This window comes from Manis pentadactyla, chromosome 3, assembly GCF_030020395.1.
Source record: "Manis pentadactyla isolate mManPen7 chromosome 3, mManPen7.hap1, whole genome shotgun sequence".
NCBI classification, from domain to species: domain Eukaryota; kingdom Metazoa; phylum Chordata; class Mammalia; order Pholidota; family Manidae; genus Manis; species Manis pentadactyla.
This window is the reverse complement of record NC_080021.1, coordinates 135,660,083-135,685,858: the sequence shown is the minus strand read 5'-3', so window position 1 is coordinate 135,685,858 and position 25,776 is coordinate 135,660,083. Positions and strand designations below refer to the sequence as shown.

Sequence of the window (25,776 nt, the reverse complement as noted above, 5' to 3'; positions counted from 1 at the left end):
TCACGTTTGCAAATAAGGAATCTGAGACCTGGCGAGTCTGGTGACTCGTCTTAGGGAACCCAATCTCGTCTACTGTCCTCCAAGAGCCAGTCCAGCACGCCCTCCCCTGTGAAACCCTCCTTCCCCTCGGCTCTTTGTTCAGAGCTCCACAATAGGAACTACTACTTTGAGTCAGGCTGATCAGCTTAGGTCTCTTTTATCTCTGACTAGAAGCTTCCAGGGGGCAGAAGTTTTGAGCCATGTTTTCCTAGATCTGGCATATAAAAAAACTAGTAATTCTCTATCAGGTGAATATATACATTCACATGAAGCTGGCTAGTGGTAAAGACAGGTCTGGAACACTTCAACCACAATGGCGTGATTACAGGAAGAGCATCACAGCAATGCAGGCTTTAGAGGGGCGGGACCCCGGTTCTTACCAATGCTGTGGGGAAAGCAACTTATTTACTCTAATCCTTAATTACTATCCTGCAAGACTCTCATCAAGAACTCAGTTAGATCCACAACCCACAGAAAACAGTGCCCAGCATAAAATGAACAATGTCTCTCATTTGACTACTATTCCACAATACCAACTTCCTACATCTTAACATTTCTGAATTTACACCTACCACATACGCTTAAAGGGCACAGTATTTCTCTTTTCTTCCTAAAAATCAGTCATTGAATCCATGCAGTATTTAACAACAGGTGGTGCCTTTAACTGGGAGATATTCGGCTCTTGTCCTTTCACCTGCCATCAGTTTCAATGGCCAAGCTCAATGATTTTGATTTTGAGACTTTTGGTCATGATCCATAGTGGGTTGTGAAATTAGTTCTGGGTCATGAAGATCAGTTTTAAAGTAGTACAGTGAATATGGGTTGTGCAAAATAAAAATGAACATTCTTTCATGAAATGTGCGTGTGTATAAGTATATGCATATGTGTGCATACATACATACACATAGACATTACAGCACGCGTACTTCTGGTCAGAGATGTCTGAGAAACACTGGGCTGAATGAACTGTATTACTTTAGGGAAGATAAGTGTGGTCCTGGTAGGCAAATACAGTGATGGCTTTGCGTTTTAGATCAAGAACTTGAACAAGCTGACAGGGTGGGAGGAGGAAGAGTCAACTCAGGGGGAAAGAGGACATATGTGGAAAGGGGGAGAGAGGTGAGGGTGGGGGTAGAGCAGTCTTCCAGGGCCTCAAACAGGCAGACCAACTATAAACAGTGTAGAAAGTGTTGTAATGCAGGGAGACACTGGTGGCAATGGAGACACTAAGAGAGGCTCCTAATGCAGCCCCAGCACAGCTATTTTGAAGGTTTGTGAGGACGAGAGCTGAGAACAGAGTTCTAGGCAAAGGAGTTGCACATCCCAGGCCTGGGTCTGTGACCTCAGGCTGTTAGTAATCTGACATGGCTACACTGCAAGGTGGTATAGTCCCCAAGGATTAAACAGGAAATGAGGCAGGACAGATAGGAGTCAGGAGGTCAGGGAAGGAACACCTCCCCCAAAGGGCCCACAGACTCCTCTTAACTTTGAGTAAAACCAAAATGTCACCCCTAAAGAATGGCAGAGCCATGGGAGGATATGGATTCTGAAAAATGATTTTACACATGCAAAACAGTGTGTTAATATGTAACAAATTATTTCATTGTTATACAGCCATTTTGCACTGAATTAAAAATGAGGCTATGCTAATCATCTGGAAGCTCTGCCCCATAACACAAGTTCTATTTTCCTACAGAACTGCAGGTGTGTATATGCATATGTGTGTTTATTTCTATAGACATATACAAACATATATGGACAAGAATAAAGGATGCCATCTTTGTAATGGAAGAACAAATACATTTGATAAGCTGTTTCATGAAAAACAGGAGAAAGGTTTATAATTTAAAGCAATGTATTTTGTTAAACAATGAGAACATTAGAATTATTAGATGCTTGTTATTTTGAGAAAACATGCTTGGGATTCTTACCATATGCCAAGATAAATGGATTCCAGCAGGTTTTTGCCAACAGTTGACCAATTGTGGGGAATCTTTCCATGATAGTATGTGAATCCTGTAAAAGAAAATTATGTTTTGGTCAGTAAGAGGACACTTCGCAACTCAGAAAGACTGGGCTGACACTACAGGTTGACGGCTTAAATGCCTACTGTTTATATGTATTTTAGGAAAGTAGGAAAAAATATTAGAGAAGAGCTTTAGGTAAGTAATTCAAATAAAGTTTAACCAGCAACCACCTTGCTGCATCCTTATACCAGGACACCAAAACTAAGTTATATGGCACACTGAGGTAAAATCAATACTGTTACAAAGTTTACTTTATTTTACTCAGGAAAGGCCTTATTTATAATATGAAACTGTGAGGAAAGGACTTATTTAAAAATAACATAGATGCATATACTGGGAAAAAATTTTTTTGGTGATTAATATCTATAATTCCATATCAACATTCTATTTTTTTATTCTAACATAATCAGAGAGTTTCCTAACTCAGCTTCAGTGAGGCTCTTTCAAAGATGGTTTAGGTCCAGAACTCTAGATCTTGTAAGAAAGAAAAGCAGCCAAGCATAAAGACATGTATCTGTGTTTACTGCTGTTCTGACCACTGCATGCTAAATAGGTCATACTCACCACACAACTTAAAATCTGAGACAAAAAAGCTCAACCAAGTAGAAAACAGCTTGAGGTTAAAAATATACATGCTGTTGTACAATTGGCCCTTTTCCCACTTCTTTACCTTCCAACAAAGTTTAAAGCAAGACCATGCTGAGAGAAAGTGCATGTGAGCTCAAACAGTAAGCATTTCCTACTGCCGCAGCGATAAACTCACATTCATTTCAGCATCAAGGCCAATCCTAGATTTCCTGGGACTACTTTAAGGTCAAGGCACAGAAGTCTTAATATAAAAAAATTTTTTTAAAGTTGGCATTTGGACTGAATAATAGTCCATTGTGTACATGTACCACCTCTTCTTTATCCATTCATCTACTGACGGACACTTTGGTTGCTTTCATATCTTGGCTATGGCAAATAATGTGGCAATAAACATAGTGGTGCATATACCTTTTCAAATCGAGATTGTTTTATTCAGGTAAATTACTAGAGGTGGAGTTACTGGGTCACATGGTATTTCTACTGTTAGTTTTTTGAGGAGCCTCCATTCTGCTTTCCACAGTGGTTGCACCAATTGACATTTCCACCAACAGCATAGGAGGGTTCCCTTCTTTCCACATTAACTGCACTAGTTGGGGTGAGGATTTAATAATGCAGATAACTGTGTTGTATATCAATATATATATATTATAATATATATATATCAATATAATATATATTATAAATCAATATAAGATTGTATATCAACTATGCTTCAATAAAAAAAGAGCATTTTGTTTGTTCATATGGATGGTATTCTCACTTCTAAAAAGACATACTTATATCATCAACATGAATTATTCTCCAAATTCCTTAATTCTTTAAGGGGAAAAAGTTTAACACAAGAACACCTATGTTAAATGACAATTTTGCTTTTCATTTTAAAATTAAAAAATATAAAACAAATATTTTCATAATATGGAAACATGCATAAAAATATTCATTGCAATAGAAATAAGAAATCTTATGTCAAAATGAAAATATATCAAGTTTTGAACACAATAAATTATACAATAATGAGGATACTCAGAATCATAATATTCACCAGAAAAGACCACCAAAAGTATTTATAAGAGATCTTAGTATTCATCATCTCTTAGTAGAGCCCACTTTAGAACAGGACAGAGGAAAGGGTAGCACTTCAGCAAACTCTTCAATATCTAAGAGATGCAAAGGCCTTTAAAAGAACCCCAATTATTACCTGACAAGGTGTTAACATCATGTTTGGTCATGAAGTCCCATGTGACAATATAACTAATCAGAAGAAAAGACTGAAGCCATAATAAATCAGAGACCAGAAAACCACCTCCTCTCTCTGTTACCTACAGGTAATTTGTCTTCTCAGTACATCGGCACATTAGGAATATCCCCCTGTCCCTGACCCTGGATAGCAGCCAGGCTTTGTGGAATCTGGTAGAGTCCCCGATGGCACAAAGTAACTTTGTTATTGTGGCCCACTACATACCATCTCTTTCAAGGCTTCATACATCTGCCTCAGGAACTCTTGGAACCTAGGCAGATGGAGGCAGGTGTCCTGCTGGGCTTCCAGTGTGGAGGCCTGGTCCCACACTGAGAGCTTCCACATCCAAAACTGGTAGTCAGAAGAAAGGCTGACCGCATCTCGAGCCATCTCCAAGAAAGAACAAAGATGCTGTACCTTCCCAGAGGCCTGCCAAACACTGAAGGAAACTGGGCGCACATCAATCTATAAGAAAGAGGAAAAGGGAAGCCTTTTAAAAGCATAATTTATCATGCCTTCAAATCCATGGCAGAGAGGGTGATTGCAAGGGACTAAGATAACCTCCTTCTGAGGAGTCATCTCTGAATCACCTGAAATGTGTCACCCAGCTGTGGCTCCAATTCTTACCATCTCCCCTTTTTACTGTGAGTAGTATCATTACACTAGAAATCACTGCACCTCTGCAGGCACACGCTAATTATGCACAAAAAAGCACAGCTGATAATACTGTATATTGTCTTTTTAAGATTGAGCTGTTTTAAAATGTTCTATGAAGTTCATTTGACTATTTTAACAAAATGGGAAATCAAAAACATCCATGGGCGTTTAATAATAGTCTGTGTCTAAGAAATGTTTTTGAGGTTCAAACGTTTTATATGCATTTCTGACTTCTCATTTAGGTGTTAAAAATATCTCTATGCATTACTGTCCAATGAATTTTCTTTCCAGTTTCTCTTCACTTCTTAGAAAAAAAAGAATTCATTCCACATGTACCAATTTGAACAATCTGTTTAATTAAAGACTGCTGTGTATGTTTGATCTCAATTCATTCACAAGAATATTTTAATAAAATATGATAAACTCCAATTATTGAGGAGGTATACGAGCCCTAAATGACCAAAAATAAGAACTCATCAACTTGCCTTACCACACCTGAACCACATGTGAAACAGAAGAGCAGAATTACACAGTGAGCATGTGCCTCAACTCCATCCACTTCTTTCCGTCTCCACTGCCACCATCCCATCCCATCCAGTCTACTTACTCCCTAGAGTCTTCTACCTGGTCCCACCTGCTCCTGCCAATTCATTAGCTACATAGTCAACAAAAGCCACTTTCCCAAATGTAAATCAGACCCAGCAAACTCCGGCTTGAACCACCGCACCACCTCCTTGGAAAGAATCCCAGCTCCCTGAAGACAGGACCAGCACTTCTCTCCAAGGCCCTGGGAACATGCAGCTCCTCCACAGCCCCCCACCGCCCACGGTGCCCCTCCCCAGTCTGCACGCCCAAGCCCTGCCCCTCTTCTGCTCCGCATGTAACACAGCAAACTTTCCCTGCCTTCAGGCCAGGCCTTTCAGCTGATTCCTCCACAGCTCTCATCCCACCAGTAACTAAACTGGGCATTTATCTGCTCACTCCGCTGCATGTAAATTCATGATCTCCTAGAATTTAGCACATGCCCAGCAAACACAATAAATGCTAAATGAAGGAGTGAATAATTCACTGACATTTTTCAAAGTACAGCTCTGAGCTGAATGTCGTAACATTTTTCGAGAGAGAGCAATTTAACTTTTAAAAGGTAACATTATCTTCCCAGTGGGTTCCAGCCCTGGGAAAGTTCACTATGGATTCAATGTGACCAAAAAAATGACAGTAGAATGTTCTTGGGGTGAAAAGGTTATACCCAACTTTATTTCCACAGTGGCAGGTCAATCACTAAAATCCCGTCCACTCAGAGCGAGTCTGCATGCAGGAAGCCAATTTCGGCCTCTGGGCCCCTCTGCCCACACAGCTGTCCTCTGAGTCTGTCTCCGGTGCTGTCACCACTCCAGCCTCTGCTCTACTCTCCTGCAGCCTTGCAGCTATGCCAGCGTGTTATCCAAAGCACTGGGCAGGGCTCTCTATATAGAGTCAATAACAACTCATTGCCCACACGTGTGTAGTGAGCTAGCCAACCAGAGCCAGGTGAGAATCCTGGCCACAGGAACCTTCATTTTATCCACAAACTCCCACAAAAAGACATTTTTAAAGGCATTTTTATGTTATCTATGTGAAAATTATTATATCCCATTTTATAAATACAGTAATAGTAGCTTTTACATACATACACTTACTATGCTCTTGGTGATGCATTCAAATGCATTATGCACACTAGTTAATTTAATCCTCACAACAATCCTGTGAAATGGGTACTATTAATTATGCTCATTTTACACAGGCACAGAGAGATTACTTAATTGCCAAAAATGAGACTGTAAAAGCCGAAAGGAAGTAACTGCTAGTAAATGGCAGAGCTACAACAGTTGGATTTGAATTCAGAGTCCAGCTCTAAAGTTTGTGTCCTTAAACAAAGAAATAAACTGAAGAAACAAACTGATGTATTTCTTATATGTTTATATGGTTCTAGATGCAGATTAGTTTGGATATCTGGGGACACTAAATTGAAGAACTTTTTGACAGAAAAGAAATGTTATTTTATTATAACAAAATTACAAACACCCTTTTGCTTACCAATGGAAATGCATCTGATTGTTTTAAATGGAAACAGCTCTGGGGTCATGCAGCACAGTGGTCCTGGCCCTGGTACTCTATTGCAGCCTGTGAAGTGGGCGAGGGCTTGGGGATGAGGTGCTGCTGGTATTTAGTCTGAGACCTGAGTCTCTGAGGCCCCACAAAATGCAGCTCTGGCACATGCTCCCACCTCTCGCATTACCTCTCCCTAGCTGACCACTGTCTAGTCCAGGCCACAACAGGGGCCAGGGATGCCAACATAATGCCACGCTTAAGAAGAGCAGCCCCCAAAGAAAAAGGCCTCCCTCCTTTTAATGGGCATTTATCCCTACTGAGAGACGCTGACCTGATGGGAATCTCTGGAGTGGGCATCTGTTGGTTTACCTGTTGAGCATTCCTCCTCCCTTCTTTTGGTTGTTGCTTTCCTTAGGAAAGTACCTGTAACTCCAGGTAAAAATCCCAGGGCGAAATACCTTTGAAACTGAAATCAGTCAAAGGAAGAAATAAAGTTTAAGAAACCCGTTTACTGCTTACAAGCAGTTGTCCTGCTCTCTCTCGACCCAGCTGCAGCAAAACTCCACTCAACCTTTCGGGTTCAGATAAGCCCTGTTCGCCCTTGTAAATTACCTATTGATGTGGAGAAGGGCTACTTCTCTCCACCCCTTGGAAACACCTACTGATATGGAGATGCACTAAAGCCAGGTGAGAGATTCTAGTAATATTGCAATTTTACCCACAGTACCTCCTCTCCTCCATTCCCCAAGTCTTGGGGGGTCTATTAATCAAGGGGCCTTGTGCCATCAAGTAAGGGATGGGATGATGATTCAAGTCAGGCAGACCAGACTCATCTGGGAATCTGGATTTTGTGTCGATTGCTGTAGGGATGGATCTAAGGCATTCAAAGATCCTGTTGGTCTAGATCCCTGGAGCTACCCTGTCATGTCCTCCACCCAGGTTTGGCTTTTCCTGAATTCTGTCAGCTACCCAGGGGCCTTCCAATATTATTTTCTTTTTTTAGCTTAAATTAGCCACTATTGGTTTCTGTGATTTTTCAACTGAAAACCATAAACTGAATCAGTCTCATATATACTGATACAGTATCCGATACAAATACGTACCTGATACAGTAGCCAATATAAACTGGTACTTGATACAGTATCTGTTACAAACTGGTACCTGATAGTGGGTTGTAGACAACAGACCTTTGGAGAAATGAGGGGAGCTTAGAACTGGTTACTGAGCCAAGGCAGGGAAATTATATACAAGTGAAGCTTGTGTTCCTAATAGGGAAATGAACCAGAAGTCCATGGGATAAGAAGGTAATACAGATCAATGATGAATCATCTGCAGTCAGGACCCCTGACTTCTTTCACTCTTCTAGTAGCAATGGCCAAGTGAAAAGTCACTGGACTATCAAAAAAATAATGCTCTACCTCTGGTGATTTGTAGAGAACCCCACTTCCCCAAATGAAGGGCCAAAGAGTTTTAGTCAATAGTATTAGGCTATCCTGAACTGAATCAAGTGATGGCTCCAACTCTAGCTGCATGTCTGGTGTGGGTCCCAACTGAAGCTAATTAATACCACCCGTGGCACTACACTGCAGTTATGAAGCTGGAAAAGCAGTCCTTCACTGGGATAAACTGGGGACATAAGAAAACATTTCACTTTGACCTGCCTCAAAGATACTAACTCAGGACACAAGATATTATACTGTTTTACCATGCTGAAGGGGTCAGGCTCCTAGGACCTGGAGAATAGGAACATCTGGGTGTCCTGCATGTGCTCCAGACAGTGGGCTAGAAATCCCCTGAACACACAGGACCTGCCACTTTAGGAAGTTTCTTAGGATCCAAAGGTCCATTCCCTTTGAACACCCTCTAAATGAGGATACAAAAGAAACTAGAACCTGTGGTTGCCCCACTAAGGAGAACTGGCAAGCTGGATAGTAAGCACAGGAAAGAACGTAGGTTTTATTGTACAACTTTCTGCACTTTCTCAGTTTAATGCCATGTGTACTAATTACTGACTCAAGATTAATAATAAACAAAAAATGAAGTGAATGCAAACAGCTATACCTCATACCTGCCAAAAGGCAAAATGCTGGGCTGATCTATCTAGGATTCTGAAGGCAACATACACTGCATGGGTTTCAGACCACTTTCCTGCTGCTGGGTGATGAGAAAATAGAGGCAGAGCCTGGAGTAAGAATCACTGCACAGGGTCTGTGGTGAAGTGCTCTGCTCACCAGCTCACATGACCCAGGGAATCCATGCTACTGAAAGCCTGTGTGGAGATCCAAATTCAGGGAGAGCCTATGGCAGGCCTCAGTGACTGGACCATCTTCCAACCCACAAAGTCAGGTGTGCTCAGCAGTACCACACCATTGCATGCCCAGTACCCCAAATGCACGCCCCGCACACCACCATCGCCTGGCACTGCACCATCGCCTGGCACTGCACCATCGCCCGGCACTGCACCATGCGCACATTTTCACCCACTTGGTCAGAACGCAGGAGTGAAATATTGGATGCTAACTGTATACATCTTGCTATGTCATGTAATTTTTTAGAATTCCCTTTGCTTTCATTTTTTCCTCTCACTACTACTGAACATACAGAGTATATTATTAGTAGATATTCTAAAGTCTATAATTTATAGACTATAACAGATGGGAAGAGGAACTGACATCTAGAACTCCTGGACTAGACACTTTAAACAGGCATTACTTTGGAATATCTTCCTTTTTGAGGGAAATCTCATTATGTTAGTTGGAAGTGTTTTAAAAATGCTGTAGGTGGAAAGCAGTAGGCTTGAATGTGCTGAGCTACCAACAAGTGAACCGTGGTGGTATCTGTGGCTTCTGCCTGCCTACCACCCTTTCCTTCTCCTTTTAATGTATATGCACCTGACTTTTACCCCAAAGAACTGCCCTCTGCCTCTCCATATAGACTAGTGACACTGTGGGTGAGGTGTGCCTCCTTAAGTGGGGGAATCACACACATCTATTAGCTAGGAAAAAGCTAAGCTAATAAAATGCTCTGCCTCTCTAGCTGACATCACTCAAGAGCTGACTTTCGACAGGGAGAGGGGCTTATGAGTTTCACTTAGCATAGGCTATGTGATACAAGAAAAATTTTGTTTATAATTTTTTTAGTAACTGTTTTAATGAGTATTTTTAAATAAGCAAAAAAGTAGACAAAACAGCCAAATGAACCCCTATGTACCCAGTACCTAGTTCAAACAATTACCAAATTTTTCAATTTTTAAAGCAAATTACAGTATCACTCTACCCTATATACTTTGATTTGTATCTTTTTATAAGGACTTTCAAAAGGAAGAAACTTAACTAAAATATCTCTTTCATACCCAATAAAGCCAACATAATGTCATCTAATAGCCCATCTAGGGTCAAATTTCTTAAAACTTTCCTTTTATATTTGGGCTTTTAATATTAGGATACAAACAAGATATGCACGTTGCATATGGTAAATATCAATATTTCTCTCTTAACCTGTAACAAAAATATAAAAACAAGTCTCCCTTAAAATAACAATTACCCTGCCCTTTTTAAAAACCTTTTTATATCACTTATCCCTTGAAAAAACCAACACATCTGACCTATAGACTCTCTTACACTTGTGCATTTGACTACATGAATTCACGTGGTACTCTTTCACGTTTGCCATCTCCTGTATGTTGTTTACAAACTGAGAGCTGGATCTGTAGGTTTCATTAGATTCAGGGCTAATCCTTCCATGAGAGTACCTCACTGTGGTGTGATGGGGGCACTGATTCAAATCAAAGGCAGGTGATGTTTGGATGTCTCACTCACAATGCTGAAACTGATCAGTGGTTTCAGATATTATCAACTAATCCATGCATTATAAAGTTTACCATCAACCTTTTCCCTAAAGGTTTTAAAATCTATTGGTGATCATTTTAGATCTATTAGGGGTTGAAAATAGTGATTTTCTAATTTTAGGCATTCTCATGCTTTTATGATATTTCTTGATGTACAGAAGTTTTACATTTTTAGGTAGTCTGATTAACAAAAAATCTTTTCCTTTGGAATTCCAATGCATGTCTCTACGACCCCACAAATTGCCAAGTTTTACTAACCTCTCTGACCTTTGGTGGCTCAGGGTCTTGGTCTCTCCCAGCTTCTCACAAAATGGCAAATGCCCGAGAGTGAAGAGTGGCTGTGGAGTGTCTGCTCAGTGCTCTGAGCTTTCTTCACTCAGGTTCATAACCCTTGAGTCCTGAGTTCCTTTGCAGTTCTTCAGTGTCTTCAAAACATGGCTCTTTTAGCTACTCTAAAACAGCTGGAAGTGAAAGTCTACAGTAAGTTTTCTTGATTAACCAGGATAAGTGAAGTAAGCAGAAGTAAGGTACAAAATATACTCAGTGTAAACATACTTAGTTAAGGTTATATCCAGTATCAGTGCTACTTCAGATAATGATAGACTGTATAAGTGAGACATCCTTCCTGCTTAAAGTTGTTCTATAAACTACATGAAATATAAAAACATAATTCAAAAATTATGAAACAATCAGAAAGACAGTGTGGAATTATCAGAGAAAGATCTTGGCACAGAGGGTAGCAGGCCTAGGGAGGCATTTCTGATCCTGAAGGAGTGGTTAAAAGGCAAAGCTGCTCTTTTGATGGCCCACTAGCAGGTAAAAGTAGGAGGCCAGCCTGCCAAGGGGAGTCCTAGCAAACCACCCACACTAGGGTGGGACCCAGAAAGATGCACCCTAAGAGGATGGTGACCCAGAAGTAAACCAGCCTGCACAGAGACTTCAGCCTAACTGAAAATGAAATGAAATTAAGGCGGTCCCAGGCTGCCAGTGCCGTCAAGTACCTGGGAGATGCAAACAAAATTCTCTCTGGAGGAAGATAACATCATATTAGGTTTCTAATAATTTCTAAAAATAACTCTTCAAATATAACAAAAATTATAATTAAGGACAGCCAAGCACACAGGAAGAAAAAGAACATGAACATGAACACAAAAATAATGGACAAGAAGCAAAGGGAACAAAGCAGAGGTATTTCAGACAGTTCAGAAGCTATACAAAAATCATAAAGTAAGTAAGAAGGTCCTTTATGAAGATAAAAGCCAAAATTTCACTAAGGAAGTGAAAACTATAAAAATGACTCTATAGATGAAAAAGAATACAGTAGAAATTCCAGAACTATAAAACAATATAAATGAAGTTAAGAATTCAGCAGATGGGTTTAAAAGCTGATTAGACCAAGTTGACAATAGTGAACTTGGAGGATATATCAGAAGAAACTACTCAGAATTCAACATGGAAAGTAAAAACAATAGGAAAACACAGAGACATGGATAATATACATGAAAATACAGCAAGATGGCCAGAAAACATAACTTCAATATGGTGAAAGGAAAAAAGGGCCAGCTAAGTTACTATATCCAGTTAATGTACTCTTCAAGAATCAAGATTACAAAAAGCTTATAGTAAACCTGCTATAAAGATGCTCTTTAGGCAGATGGAAAATGATCCCAGATAGAAGTCTGGAGATGTGAGAAGAAATGAAAAACATCAAAGATGGCAGATGGGAAAATTTTAATTCATATTTATGAAATAAGAATAGTATCACTGAAGTTCTAAATACATGCAGAAATTAAAATATAAAAACAACAGTATATAAGCCATAATTAAACAATTCTAAAGTCCCTGCATTTTCCAGGAAAAGGGAGGATGAAAGTGTTAATATTAGACTTTAGTAATTCAAAAATGCATATATGATTTCTAAGATATCCATTAACAGAAAATTAAAAGGCAGTATATAATTTCTAAATTATCAGGAGAAAAATTTATAATAAAAAACAACCCCCAAAAGGAGAAGTTTGGAGAGAAAAAGGAATACAGAATAGACCAAAAAAAGACACAGTAGGATGGTAAATTTAAACTCAAATATATCAGTAATTATATAATATGCAGATGAATTAAATTCTCCAAGTAAAAAACAAATACTCTAAGCTTTTAATTAGAAAAAACTATATGCTGTTACAAAAGACACATCTTAACACTTAAGAATGTAGGGATAGGGGAGGGGCGGAAGATGGCGGCGTGAGTAGAGCAGCGGAAATCTCCTCCCAAAACAACATATATCTATGAAAATATAACAAAGACAACCCTTCCTAGAATAAAGACCAGAGGACACAGGACAATATCCAGACCACATCCGCACCTGAGAGAACCCAGCGCCTCGCCAAGGGGGTAAGATACAAGCCCCGGCCCGGCGGGAGCTGAGCGCCCCTCCCCCCAGCTCCCGGCAGGAGAAGAGCAGGCAGAGCGGGAGGGAGACGGAGCCCAGGACTGCCGAACACCCAGCCCCAGCCACCCGGGCCAGAGTGCAGGGCGCTCGATACTAGGAAAACAGGGCAGCAAGAACAGTGAGCAGGCACTGGAGGCTGGGCGACAGAGGACATAAGAAAAGCGCGCGACCCATTTTTTTTTTGCTTTTTTGCTGTTTTGTTTTGGCGAGCGCTTTTTGGAAGTCTTAAAGGGATAGGGACCCCAATACTAGGGAAACAGGACAGAAAGACCGACCGGTGAGCAGAGGCCTGAGGCTGGCACCGGAGAATAAAGAAAAATGAACGAACACCTTTTTTTTTTAATTAAAAACTTTTTTTCTTTTTTTAATTAAAAAAAATTTTTTTTCTTTTTTTTTGGTGGGCGTTGTTTTGTTTTGGCGGGTGCTTTTTGGAAGTCTTAAAGGGGCAGGGCGGGTCACTTAATCCAGAGGTAGGGAATCCGGGGATCTCTGGGCACCCTAACCCCTGGGCTGCAGGGAGCAGGGAGGCCCCTTACGGAGATAAATAGCCTCCCAGCAGCTCCTGCTCCAAAGCGACTCCACCATTTTGGAGTAGCTGCCCGAGCCAGGCCATGCCCACAGCAACAGCGGAGATTAACTCCATAGCAGCCGGGCAGGAAGCAGAAGCCCTGTCTGCGCGCAGCTGCCCAGCACAAGCCACTAGAGGTCGCTGTTCTCCCAGGAGAGGAGGGCCACAAACCAACAAGAAAGGAAGTCCTTCCAGCCGTCACTCGTCCCAGTTCTGCAGACTATTCCTATCACCATGAAAAGGCAAAGCTACAGGCAGACAAAGATCACAGAGACAACACCAGAGAAGGAGACAGACCTAACCAGTCTTCCTGAAAAAGAATTCAAAATAAGAATCATAAACATGCTGACAGAGATGCAGAGAAATACGCAAGAGAAATGGGATGAAGTCCGGAAGGAGATCACAGATGCCAGAAAGGAGATCGCAGAAATGAAACAAACTCTGGAAGGGTTTATAAGCAGAATGGATAGAATGCAAGAGGCCATTGATGGAATTGAAATCAGAGAACAGGAACGCATAGAAGCTGACATAGAGAGAGACAAAAGGATCTCCAGGAATGAAACAATATTAAGAGAACTGTGTGACCAATCCAAAAGGAACAATATCCGTATTATAGGGGTCCCAGAAGAAGAAGAGAGAGGAAAAGAGATGGAAAGTATCTTAGAAGAAATAATTGCTGAAAACTTCCCCACACTGGGGGAGGAAGTAATCGAACAGACCACGGAAATACACAGAACCCCCAACAGAAAGGATCCAAGAAGGGCAACACCAAGACACATAATAATTAAAATGGCAAAGATGAAGGACAAGGAAAGAGTGTTAAAGGCAGCTAGAGAGAAAAAGGTCACCTATAAAGGGAAACCCATCAGGCTGACGTCAGATTTCTCAACAGAAACCCTACAGGCCAGAAGAGAATGGCATGATATATTTAATACAATGAAACAGAAGGGCCTTGAACCAAGGATACTGTATCCAGCACGACTATCATTCAAATATGACGGTGGGATTAAACAATTCCCAGACAAACAAAAACTGAGGGAATTTGCTTTCCACAAACCACCCCTACAGAACATCTTACAGGGACTGCTCTAGATGGGAGCACTCCTAGAAAGAGCACAGCACAAAACACCCAACATATGAAGAATCGAGGAGGAGGAACAAGAAGGGAGAGAAGAAAAGAATCTCCAGACAGTGTATATAACAGCTCAATAAGCGAGCTAAGTTAGGCAGTAAGATACTAAAGAGGCTAACCTTGAACCTTTGGTAACCACCGAATTTAAAGCCTGCAATGGCAGTAAGTACATATCTTTCAATAGTCACCCTAAATGTTAATGGGTTGAATGCACCAATCAAAAGACACAGAGTAACAGAATGGATAAAAAAGCAAGACCCATCTATATGCTGCTTACAAGAAACTCACCTCAAACCCAAAGACAGGTACAGACTAAAACTCAAGGGATGGAAAAACATATTCCAAGCAAACAACAGTAGGAAGAAAGCAGGGGTTGCAGTACTAATATCAGACAAAATAGACTTCAAAACAAAGAAAGTAACAAGAGATAAAGAAGGACACTACATAATGATAAAGGGCTCAGTCAAACAAGAGGATATAACCATTCTAAATATATATGCACCCAACACAGGAGCACCAGCATATGTGAAACAAATACTAACAGAACTAAAGGGGGATATAGACTGCAATGCATTCATTCTAGGTGACTTCAACACACCACTCACCCCAAAGGATAGATCCACTGGGCAGAAAATAAGTAAGGACACGGAAGCACTGAACAACACAGTAGAGCAGATGAACCTAATAGACATCTATAGAACTCTATATCCAAAAGCAGCGGGATATACATTCTTCTCAAGTGCACATGGAACATTCTCCAGAATAGACCACATACTAGGCCACAAAAAGAGCCTCAGAAAATTCCAAAACATTGAAATCCTACCAACCAACTTTTCAGACCACAAAGGCATAAAACTAGAAATAAACTGTACAAAGAAAGCAAAGAGGCTTACAAACACATGGAGGCTTAACAACACGCTCCTAAATAATCAATGGATCAATGACCAAATCAAAATGGAGATCCAGCAATATAAGGAAACAAATGACAACAACAACACTAAGCCCCAACTTCTGTGGGACACAGCAAAAGCAGTCTTAAGAGGAAAGTATATAGCAACCCAAGCATATTTAAAAAAGGAAGAGCAATCCCAAATGAATGGTCTAATGTCACAATTATCGAAATTGGAAAAAGAAGAACAGATGAGGCCTAAGGTCAGCAGAAGGAGGGACATAATAAAGATCAGAGAAGAAATAAATAAAATTGAGAAGAATAAAACAATAGCAAAAATCAATGAAACCAAGAGCTGGTTCTTCGAGAAAATAAACAAAATAGATAAGCCTCTAGCCAGACTTATTAAGAAGAAAAGAGAGTCAACACAAATCAACAGTATCAGAAACGAGAAAGGAAAAATCACGACGGACCCCACAGAAATGCAAAGAATTATTGGAGAATATTATGAAAACCTATATGCTAACAAGCTGGGAAACCTAGGAGAAATGGACAACTTCCTAGAAAAATATAACCTTCCAAGATTGACCAAGGAAGAAACAGAAAATCTAAACAGACCAATTACCAGCAACGAAATTGAAGTGGTAATCCAAAAACTACCAAAGAACAAAACCCCCGGGCCAGATGGATTTACCTCGGAATTTTATCAGACATACAGGGAAGACATAATACCCATTCTCCTTAAAGTTTTCCAAAAAATAGAGGAGGAGGGGATACTCCCAAACTCATTCTATGAAGCTAACATCACCCTAATACCAAAACCAGGCAAAGACCCAACCAAAAAAGAAAACTACAGACCAATATCCCTGATGAACGTAGATGCAAAAATACTCAACAAAATATTAGCAAACCGAATTCAAAAATACATCAAAAGGATCATACACCATGACCAAGTGGGATTCATCCCAGGGATGCAAGGATGGTACAACATTCGAAAGTCCATCAACATCATCCACCACATCAACAAAAAGAAAGACAAAAACCACATAATCATCTCCATAGATGCTGAAAAAGCATTTGACAAAGTTCAACATCCATTCATGTTAAAAACTCTCAGCAAAATGGGAATAGAGGGCAAGTACCTCAACATAATAAAGGCCATCTATGATAAACCCACAGCCAACATTATATTGAACAGCGAGAAGCTGAAAGCATTTCCGCTGAGATCGGGAACTAGACAGGGATGCCCACTCTCTCCACTGTTATTTAACATAGTACTGGAGGTCCTAGCCACGGCAATCAGACAAAATAAAGAAATACAAGGAATCCAGATTGGTAAAGAAGAAGTTAAACTGTCACTATTTGCAGATGACATGATACTCTACATAAAAGACCCTAAAGACTCCACCCCAAAACTACTAGAACTGATATCGGAATACAGCAAAGTTGCAGGATACAAAATCAACACACAGAAATCTGTGGCTTTCCTATATACTAACAATGAACCAACAGAAAGAGAAATCAGGAAAACAACTCCATTCACAATTGCATCAAAAAAAAATAAAATACCTAGGAATAAACCTAACCAAAGAAGTGAAAGACTCATACTCTGAAAACTACAAGTCACTCTTAAGAGAAATTAAAGGGGACACTAACAGATGGAAACTCATCCCATGCTCGTGGCTAGGAAGAATTAATATAGTCAAAATGGCCATCCTGCCCAAAGCAATATACAGATTTGATGCAATCCCTATGAAACTACCAGCAACATTCTTCAATGAACTGGAACAAATAATTCAAAAATTCATATGGAAACACCAAAGACCCCGAATAGCCAAAGCAATCCTGAGAAAGAAGAATAAAGTAGGGGGGATCTCACTCCCCAACTTCAAGCTCTACTATAAAGCCATAGTAATCAAGACAATTTGGTACTGGCACAAGAGCAGAGCCACAGACCAATGGAACAGACTAGAGAATCCAGACATTAACCCAGACATATATGGTCAATTAATATTTGATAAAGGAGCCATGGACATACAATGGCGAAATGACAGTCTCTTCAACAGGTGGTGCTGTCAAAACTGGACAGCTACATGTAGGAGAATGAAACTGGACCATTGTCTAACCCCATATACAAAAGTAAACTCAAAATGGATCAAAGACCTGAATGTAAGCCATGAAACCATTAAACTCTTGGAAGAAAACATAGGCGAAAACCTCTTAGACATAAACATGAGTGACCTCTTCTTGAACATATCTCCCCGGGCAAGGAAAACAACAGCAAAAATGAGTAAGTGGGACTATATTAAGCTGAAAAGCTTCTGTACAGCAAAAGACACCATCAATAGAACAAGAAGGATCCCTACAGTATGGGAGAATATATTTGAAAATGACACATCCGATAAAGGCTTGACGTCCAGAATATATAAGGAGCTCACACGCCTCAACAAACAAAAAACAAATAACCCAATTAAAAAATGGGCACAGGAACTGAACACACAGTTCTCCAGAAAAGAAATACAGATGGCCAACAGACACATGAAAAGATGCTCCACATCGCTAATTATCAGAGAAATGCAAATTAAAACCACAATGAGGTATCACCTCACACCAGTAAGGATGGCTGCCATCCAAAAGACAAACAACAACAAATGTTGGCGAGGCTGTGGAGAAAGGGGAACCCTCCTACACTGCTGGTGGGAATGTAAGTTAGTTCAACCATTGTGGAAAGCAGTATGGAGGTACATCAAAATGCTCAAAACAGACTTACCATTTGACCCAGGAATTGCACTCCTAGGAATTTACCCTAAGAACGCAGCAATCAAGTTTGAGAAAGACAGATGCACCCCTATGTTTATTGCAGCACTATTTACAATAGCCAAGAATTGGAAGCAACCTAAATGTCCATCAATAGATGAATGGATAAAGAAGATGTGGTACATATACACAATGGAATACTACTCAGCCATAAGAAAAGGGCAAATCCAATCATTTGCAGCAACATGGATGGAGCTGGAGGGTATTATGCTCAGTGAAACAAGCCAAGCGGAGAAAGAGAAATACCAAATGATTTCACTCATCTGTGGAATATAAGAACAAAGGAAAAACTGAAGGAACAAAACAGCAGCAGAATCACAGAACTCAAGAATGGACTAACAGGTACCAAAGGGAAAGGGACTGGGGAGGATGGGTGGGTAGGGAGGGATAAGGGGGGGAGAAGTAGGGGGGTATTAAGATTAACATGCATGGGGGGGTAGGAGAAAAGGGAGGGCTGTACAACACAGAGAAGGCAAGTAGTGATTCTACAACATTTTGCTATGCTGATGGACAGTGACTGTAAAGGGGTTTATAGGGGAGACCTGGTATAGGGGAGAGCCTAGTAAACATAATATTCGTCATGTAAGTGTAGATTAGTGATACCAAAAACAAAGCAAAAAAAAAAAAAAAGGGCAGTTCCTGTGTGGTAACCTCCAACAAGTTCTACACAAGGGTATAAAGGGCATATAAAAGTGTAGGCAAAGGGTCTGTTTGTGTTTATACAGAGGATCAAAGCCTAATTGGGCTACCCCGAAAATGAACTAAGATATGATATGAAAGAGAACTTCCAACATCAGCACTCTCTGGAAGACTCATGCCAGAAGATGATCATCAAAAAACCCCAACAAAGATCCACGCACTGCTACAGCTGTAGATGCACTCATCCCACCAGTTCCTGGACTTGCCATGGGAATGAGGAAGGAGATATCTAAGCTGGCCTGTGCATACAGTAAAACAACAAATTTGACTGGATCTATACTGTTGGAACTCAACCAAGAATTTGGAGAAGTGCAAATTGTAGCGCTCCAAACTCTTACAACTACAGACTATTTACTGTTAAAAGAACATATGGCATGTGAACAGTCCCCAGGAATGGGTTGTTTTAATTTGTCTGATTTCTCTCAGACTGTTCAAGTTCAGTTGGACAATATCCACCATATCACAGATAAGTTTTCACAAATGCCTAAGGTGCCTATCTGGTTTTCTTGGTTTCACTGGAGATGGCTGGTAATTAAAGATATGCTTTGGTTATGTAACTATACTCCTATTATGTTAATGTGTGTGCGCAATTTAAGTAGTAGCTTAAAACCTGTACATGCTGAAGTTACTCTACAAGAAGATTTGTCAAAGAAATAATCAATCTTCCCATGTTTTCTTCCGCCTGCTACTTCTATAGCTTTTCTTCTTCCTTCCTAATTACAACCCTTAAATAGAATTCGTGCCTCATATCAAATTTACCGAGTATCATAACTCCTCCAAGTGGTAAAGATACCTCAAGACAAATGCTGGGCATAAAAGCCACAGGGCATAAATATGCAAAGAAGTAAAAAGCTAACCTTTTCAAACAATAAGGCTTTCCTCTCACTTACTAACTTCACATTTCCCTGTATGGCCCCGGAAGATGACTGGTTAGCCAGAGACGGGTAAGATTCCTCAAGGGAGGAACAACCTAAGATAGGCACAGTCGCAGGGGGGCCATCAGGTGAGAAATTGGGGATCAACCGAGGTGAGGCTTAGAACCTCACCCCCCCTGTTCTGAGAGAAATCTTCTGCATACGTGGATGTTTTATTGCCCTTGTCTAGCTTGGATTAACACATAGTCTACAGGCACACACCTGATCATCTACATTTGCTCTCTTACAACACTAAACTATGTTTTCTACCTTTATCTTGTATCTACCTACCACTTCAGCATTTTATTAAAAATAATAATAATAAAGAGAGAAATGTGGTATCCACATATAAATCAAGTATAAAAACCAAATGAGTATTCATATTTGAACTGACTGTTTAGAGTTCATAATGCATGAGCAAAACCGAAAGTTTCTGTGATGACTGCCCTTGTAATGTTCACTATGTAACTTATTCATTATGTTAAGAATTTGTTCTCCATGTAAGAACTTGTTTGTTATGCCTCAGAAGATTGGAGACTGACGAAAATTAGGCTTGGGGTGGATTAATGATTGTGCTTTGAGCACTGACTCCCCTATACAGAATTTTATTGTCGTTAACAACCATTTGATCAATAAATATGAGAGATGCCCTCACAAAAAAAAAAAAAAAAAAAAAAGGACAGACTTCCAATGGTAAAATAAATAAGTAACCGGGATGTAATGTATAGCATAAGGAATATAGTCAAGATATTGTAACAGCTTGGTAGGGTAATAGCTGGAACCTAGAATTATGTATATAAATGTTCTACCACTGTGTTGTACACTTGAAACTAATGTAATGTAATACTGTGCGTCAACTACCCTTCAATAAAAAATAATTATTAAAAAAAAAAAAAAAAGAATATAGGGATACAGAGAGGCTAAAAGAATAGAGAAAAAGGGGAAAGAATTACCATGTAAAACTAACCAAAGGAATCAAATAATAAACAGTACCAATTCAAATATACATATACTTCAGGGCAAAAAGTATTACCAGACGTAAAGAGATAAAAATGTATTAGAGGTAAATGATAAAATGTTCAATTCACCAGGAAGATGAAACTATTCTAAATTTGCAAGCACCTAATAAGATAGAAATGTAAAACAAACTGTAAGACTCAAAGCACAGCAACTGATATAACTACAAGGAGAAATAATTAATTTTAATCATAGTGGGAAATTTTTTAAATTGAAATATTGTTGATATACAATCTTATACTGGTTTCAAGTATACACCACAATGGTTCAACAGTTACCAATATAATTAAATCTATAACCCCTCTAATGCAGTTACTATCTGTCAACATAGGAAGATGATGCAGAATCACCGACTATATTCTCCATAGTGTACTACTATTGCCGTGCCCAAATTATATTATGATTAAGAAATTTTGTGCCCTTTTATCCCCCTTACCCTCCTCATGCACCCACTTTAATCCCTCCCCAGTGATAACCACCAGTCACATCTCACTGTCTATGAGTCTACTGCTGTTTTGTTCATTCTTTTTTTGCTTCATTTTTAGATCCACAAACAAGTGAAATCATATGGTATTTGTTTTTCTCTGCCTGGCTTACTTCACTGAGCATAATACCCTCTAGATCCATCCATGTTGCTGCAAATGGCAGGATTTCTTTCTTTTTTCCTGGTTGAATAATATTCCATTGTGTATATAGACCACTTCTTCTTCATCCATTCATCTACTGATGGACACTTAGGTTGGTTCCATACTTTGGCTATTGTAAATAAAGCAGCAATAAACATAGGGGTTCATATAACTTTTTGAATAAGCAAATTTCCATCAGGTATAAATTCCTAGAAGTGGAATTACTGGTCGAATGCTATTTCTATTTTTACTTTTTGGGGAACCTCTATACTGCTTTCCACAGTGGCCACACCAATTTATGTTCCCAGTATAGGAGGGTTCCCTTTTTTCCACATCCTTGCCAACACTTATTATTTCTTGTCTTTTGCAGAGTGGCCATTCTAACTGGTTTGAGGTGATATCTCATTATGGTTTTGATTTGCATTTCCCTGATGATTAGCAATGTGGAACATCTTTTCTTGTGCCTGTTGGTCATCTGTATTTCTTCTTTGGAGAAATGTCTGTTCAGGTCCTCTGTCCAGCTTTTAATCAGGTTGTTTTTTTTGGTGTTCAGGCATATGAGTTTTGGGATGTTAACCCTTACTAGATAAACTGTTTATGAATATATTCTTCCATACTGTAGGATGCCTTTTTATTCTATTGATGGTGTCTTTTGCTATGCAGATGCTCTTTAGTTTGATGTAGTCCCACTTGCTCATTTTTTATTTTTTCTCCCTTGCCCAGGGAGATGTGTCCAGAAAAAACTGTTCATGCTTATGTTCAAGAGATTTCTGCCTATATTTTCTTCTAAGAGTTTTATGGTTTCATATCTTACATTCAGATCTTTGATCCATTTCGAGTTTACTTTTGTATATGGGGTTAGACAGTAATCCAGTTTCATTCTCTGGGATGTAGCTGTTTAGTTTTTGAGGAAGCTATCCTCTTCCCACTGTATATTCATGGCTCCTTTATCATATGTTAATTGACCACATACATGTGGATTTTTATCTGTGTTCTCTATTTTGTTCCATTGATCTATGGTTCTGTTCTTGTGCCAGTATCATACTGTTTTGACTACAGTAGCTTTGTAGTATAGCTTGAAGTCAGGGAGTATAATATCCCTCAGCTTTGTTCTTCTTTCTCAGGATTGCTTTGACTATTTGGAGTTTTAAATGATTCCATGTGAATTTTAGGATTATTTGTTGTTTCACTGAAAAATGCTGTTGGTATTTTGATAGGAACTGCATTGAATCTGTACATTCTTTGGGTATGATGGCCATTTTGACAATATTAGTTCTTTCAAACCATGAACATGGGCTAGAGTTCCATTTATTGGTATCATTAACTTCTCACATGAGAATCTTACAGTTTTCAGAGTACAGGTTTTTCACCACCTAGGTTCAGTTTATTCCTAGGTATTTTTTTCTTTTTTATACAATTGTGAATGGAATTGTTTTCTTGCTTTCTCTGCTAGTTCATTGTTAGTATATATGAATGCAACAAATTTCTGTGTATTAATTTTGTATCCTGAAACTTTGCTGAATTCAGATATTAGATCTAGTAGTTTTGGAGTGGATTCTTTAGGGTTTTTTATGTACAATATAATTTCATCTGCAAACAGGGACAGTTTAACTTCTTCCTTGCCAATCTGGATGCCTTTTATTTCTTTGTGTTGTCTGATTGCCATGGCTAGGACCTCCAGAACTATGTTGAATAAAAGTGAGGAGAGTGGGCATCCTTGTCTTGTTCCCAATCTTAGACAAAGGCATTCAGCTTTTTGCTGTTAAGTATGATGATGGCTATGAGTTTGTCATATATGGCCTTTATTGAGGTACTTGCCCTCTATACCAATTTTGTTGAGAATTTTTATCATGAATGGATGTTGAATTTTGTGAAATGCTCTTTTAGCATCTATTGAGATGATCATGCAGTTTTTATCCTCCTTCTTGTTAATGTAGCATATGACATTGATTGATTTTCAAATATTGTACCATCCTTGCATCCCTGCAATAAATTCCACTTGCCTGTGATGCATGATCTTTTTGATGTATTTTTGAATTCAGTTTGCTAATATTTTGTTGAGGATTTTTTCATCAGGGATATTGGTCTAAAATTTTTCATAGTGTCTTTGTCTGGTTTTGGTATTAGAGTGGTGCTGGCCTCACAGAATGAGTTTGAAAGTATTCCTTCCTCTTCTACATTCTGGAATACTTTAAGAAGAATGGGTTTTAGCTCTTCTTTAAATGATTGGTAAAATTAAGCTGTGAAGCCATCTGATCCTGGACTTTTGTTTGTTGAAATTACAAATTCAATTTCATTACTAGTAAGAGGTCTGTTCGGATTTTGTTTCTTCCTAGGTCAATCTTGGAAGCTTGTATTTTTCTAGGAATTTGTTCATTTTTTTCTAGGTTGTCCAATTTATTGGCATATAATTTTTCATAGAATTCTCTGATAATTCTTTGTATTTATGTGGTATCTGTTGTGACTATTCCATTTTCATTTCTGATTTTATTTACGTACTTTTTCTTTCTTTATAAATTTGTGTATGGGCTTATCTATTTTATTTATTTTCTCAAAGAACCAGCTCTTGGTTTTGTTGATTTTTTTCTATTGTTTTATTCTTCTCTATTTTTATTTCTGCTCTGATCTTTATTATTTCTCTCCTCCTAACTTTGGTTTCATTTGCTCTCCTTTTTCTAGTTCCTTTAATTTTGAGTTTCATCTTTTTATTCAGGATTGTTCTTGTTTCTTGAGGTTGGTGGTTTGTATTGCCACATACTTCCTTCTTAGAACTGCTTTTGCAGAGTACCACAAATTTTGGACTCTTGTATTTTTGTTTCCATTTGTCTCCATGTATTGCTTGATCTCTATTTTAATATGGTCATTGATCCATTGACTATTTAGAAGCATGTTGTTAAGCCTCCATGTGTTTGCAGGTACTTTTGTTTTCTTTGTGTAATTTATTTCTAATTTCATACCATTGTGGCCTGAGAAGTTGCTTGATACAATTTCAATCTTTTTGAATTTACTGAGATTCTTTTGTGGCCTAATAAGTGAACTATTCTAGAGAACATTCCAGGAGTACTTGAAAAAAGTATGTATCCTCCTTCTTTTGGGTGGAATGTTTTGTACATATCTGTTAAGTCCATGTGTTCTAATGTATTGTTCAGTGACTCTGTTTTCTTATCTATTTCCCCTTTTAATTCTGTTAGTATTTGTTTTATGCATTTAGGTGCTCCTATGTTGGGTGCATAGATATTTATAATGGTTATATCCTCTTGCTGGACTGACACAAAGTTCTTTGTGTCTTTTACTTTCATTGTTTTGAAATCTATTTTATTTGATATAAGTACTGTTCCTCCTGCTTTTTTCTGCCTACTGTTTGCATGAAGTATCTTTGTCCATCCCTTCACTTTCAGTCTGTGTATTACTTTGGGTCTGAAATTAATGTCTTGTAGGCAGCATATAGATGGGTCTTGTTTCTTTATTCTGCCACTCTGTCTTTTGATTGATTCATTCACTCTATTTACATTTAAGGTAATTACTGATAGGTATGTACTTATTGCCATTTTATTAACTGTTCTCTGTTTGTTTTTATAGCTCCTCTCTGTTCCTTTCTTCTTCTCTTATACTCTTCTCATTATTTGATGTTTTCTTTAGTGTTATGATTGGATTTCTCTTTTTCAATATTTTGTTTGTCTATTACATAGGCTTTAGGTTTGTGGTTACTATAAGATTCAATATTAAGTTGATGATTGCTCTATTTCAAACATAATCTAAAACTACTTCTTTTTTTTTCTTCCTCCTCCATACTTTATGTATTAGATATCATAATCTGTATATAGTTGGTTTTACTACTTTTAATTTCATACTTGCTCGGTAAGTAATTAGTCTATTACCTTTTCTGTGGATTTATTTTCACTGGTGAAAACTATTAGCCTTAGGAACATTTCCATCTAGACAACCCCTTTAACATATCCTGGAATGATGGTTTAGTAGTTATAAGTTCTTTGACTCTTCATTTATCTGGGAATTGTTTAATCCCTGCTTCAAATTTGAATGATAATCTTGCTGGGTAGAGGATTCTTGGATGAAGGTCCTTCTGTTTCAATACACTAAATATTTCATGCCACTTCTTTCTGGCCTATAAAGTTTCTGCTAAGAAGTCTGCTGGTAGCCTGCTGGCATTTCCCTTATAAGTAA

The 25,776-nt window shown here is 38.9% G+C and overlaps 1 protein-coding gene across 9 annotated transcripts in view; it reads right to left on the bottom strand.

Annotated features, from left to right (window-relative positions):
• Positions 1-25,776, bottom strand: part of FANCC (FA complementation group C) — a 299,481-nt gene that overhangs the window by 152,541 nt on the left and 121,164 nt on the right. For 5 of the 9 annotated variants that reach the window (XM_036904368.2, XM_036904367.2, XM_057498495.1 and 2 more), the window contains 3 exons: positions 10,745-10,947; positions 4,117-4,356; positions 1,971-2,055 (listed from right to left, as the gene is read on the bottom strand). In XM_036904368.2, the coding sequence (XP_036760263.2) occupies positions 1,971-2,055; positions 4,117-4,281 (250 nt within the window). In that variant the 5' untranslated portion in view covers positions 4,282-4,356; positions 10,745-10,947. The remainder of the gene's footprint in view (positions 1-1,970; positions 2,056-4,116; positions 4,357-10,744; positions 10,948-25,776) is intronic. The other 4 variants (XM_036904371.2, XM_036904370.2, XM_036904372.2 and 1 more) reach the window with 2 other exon arrangements.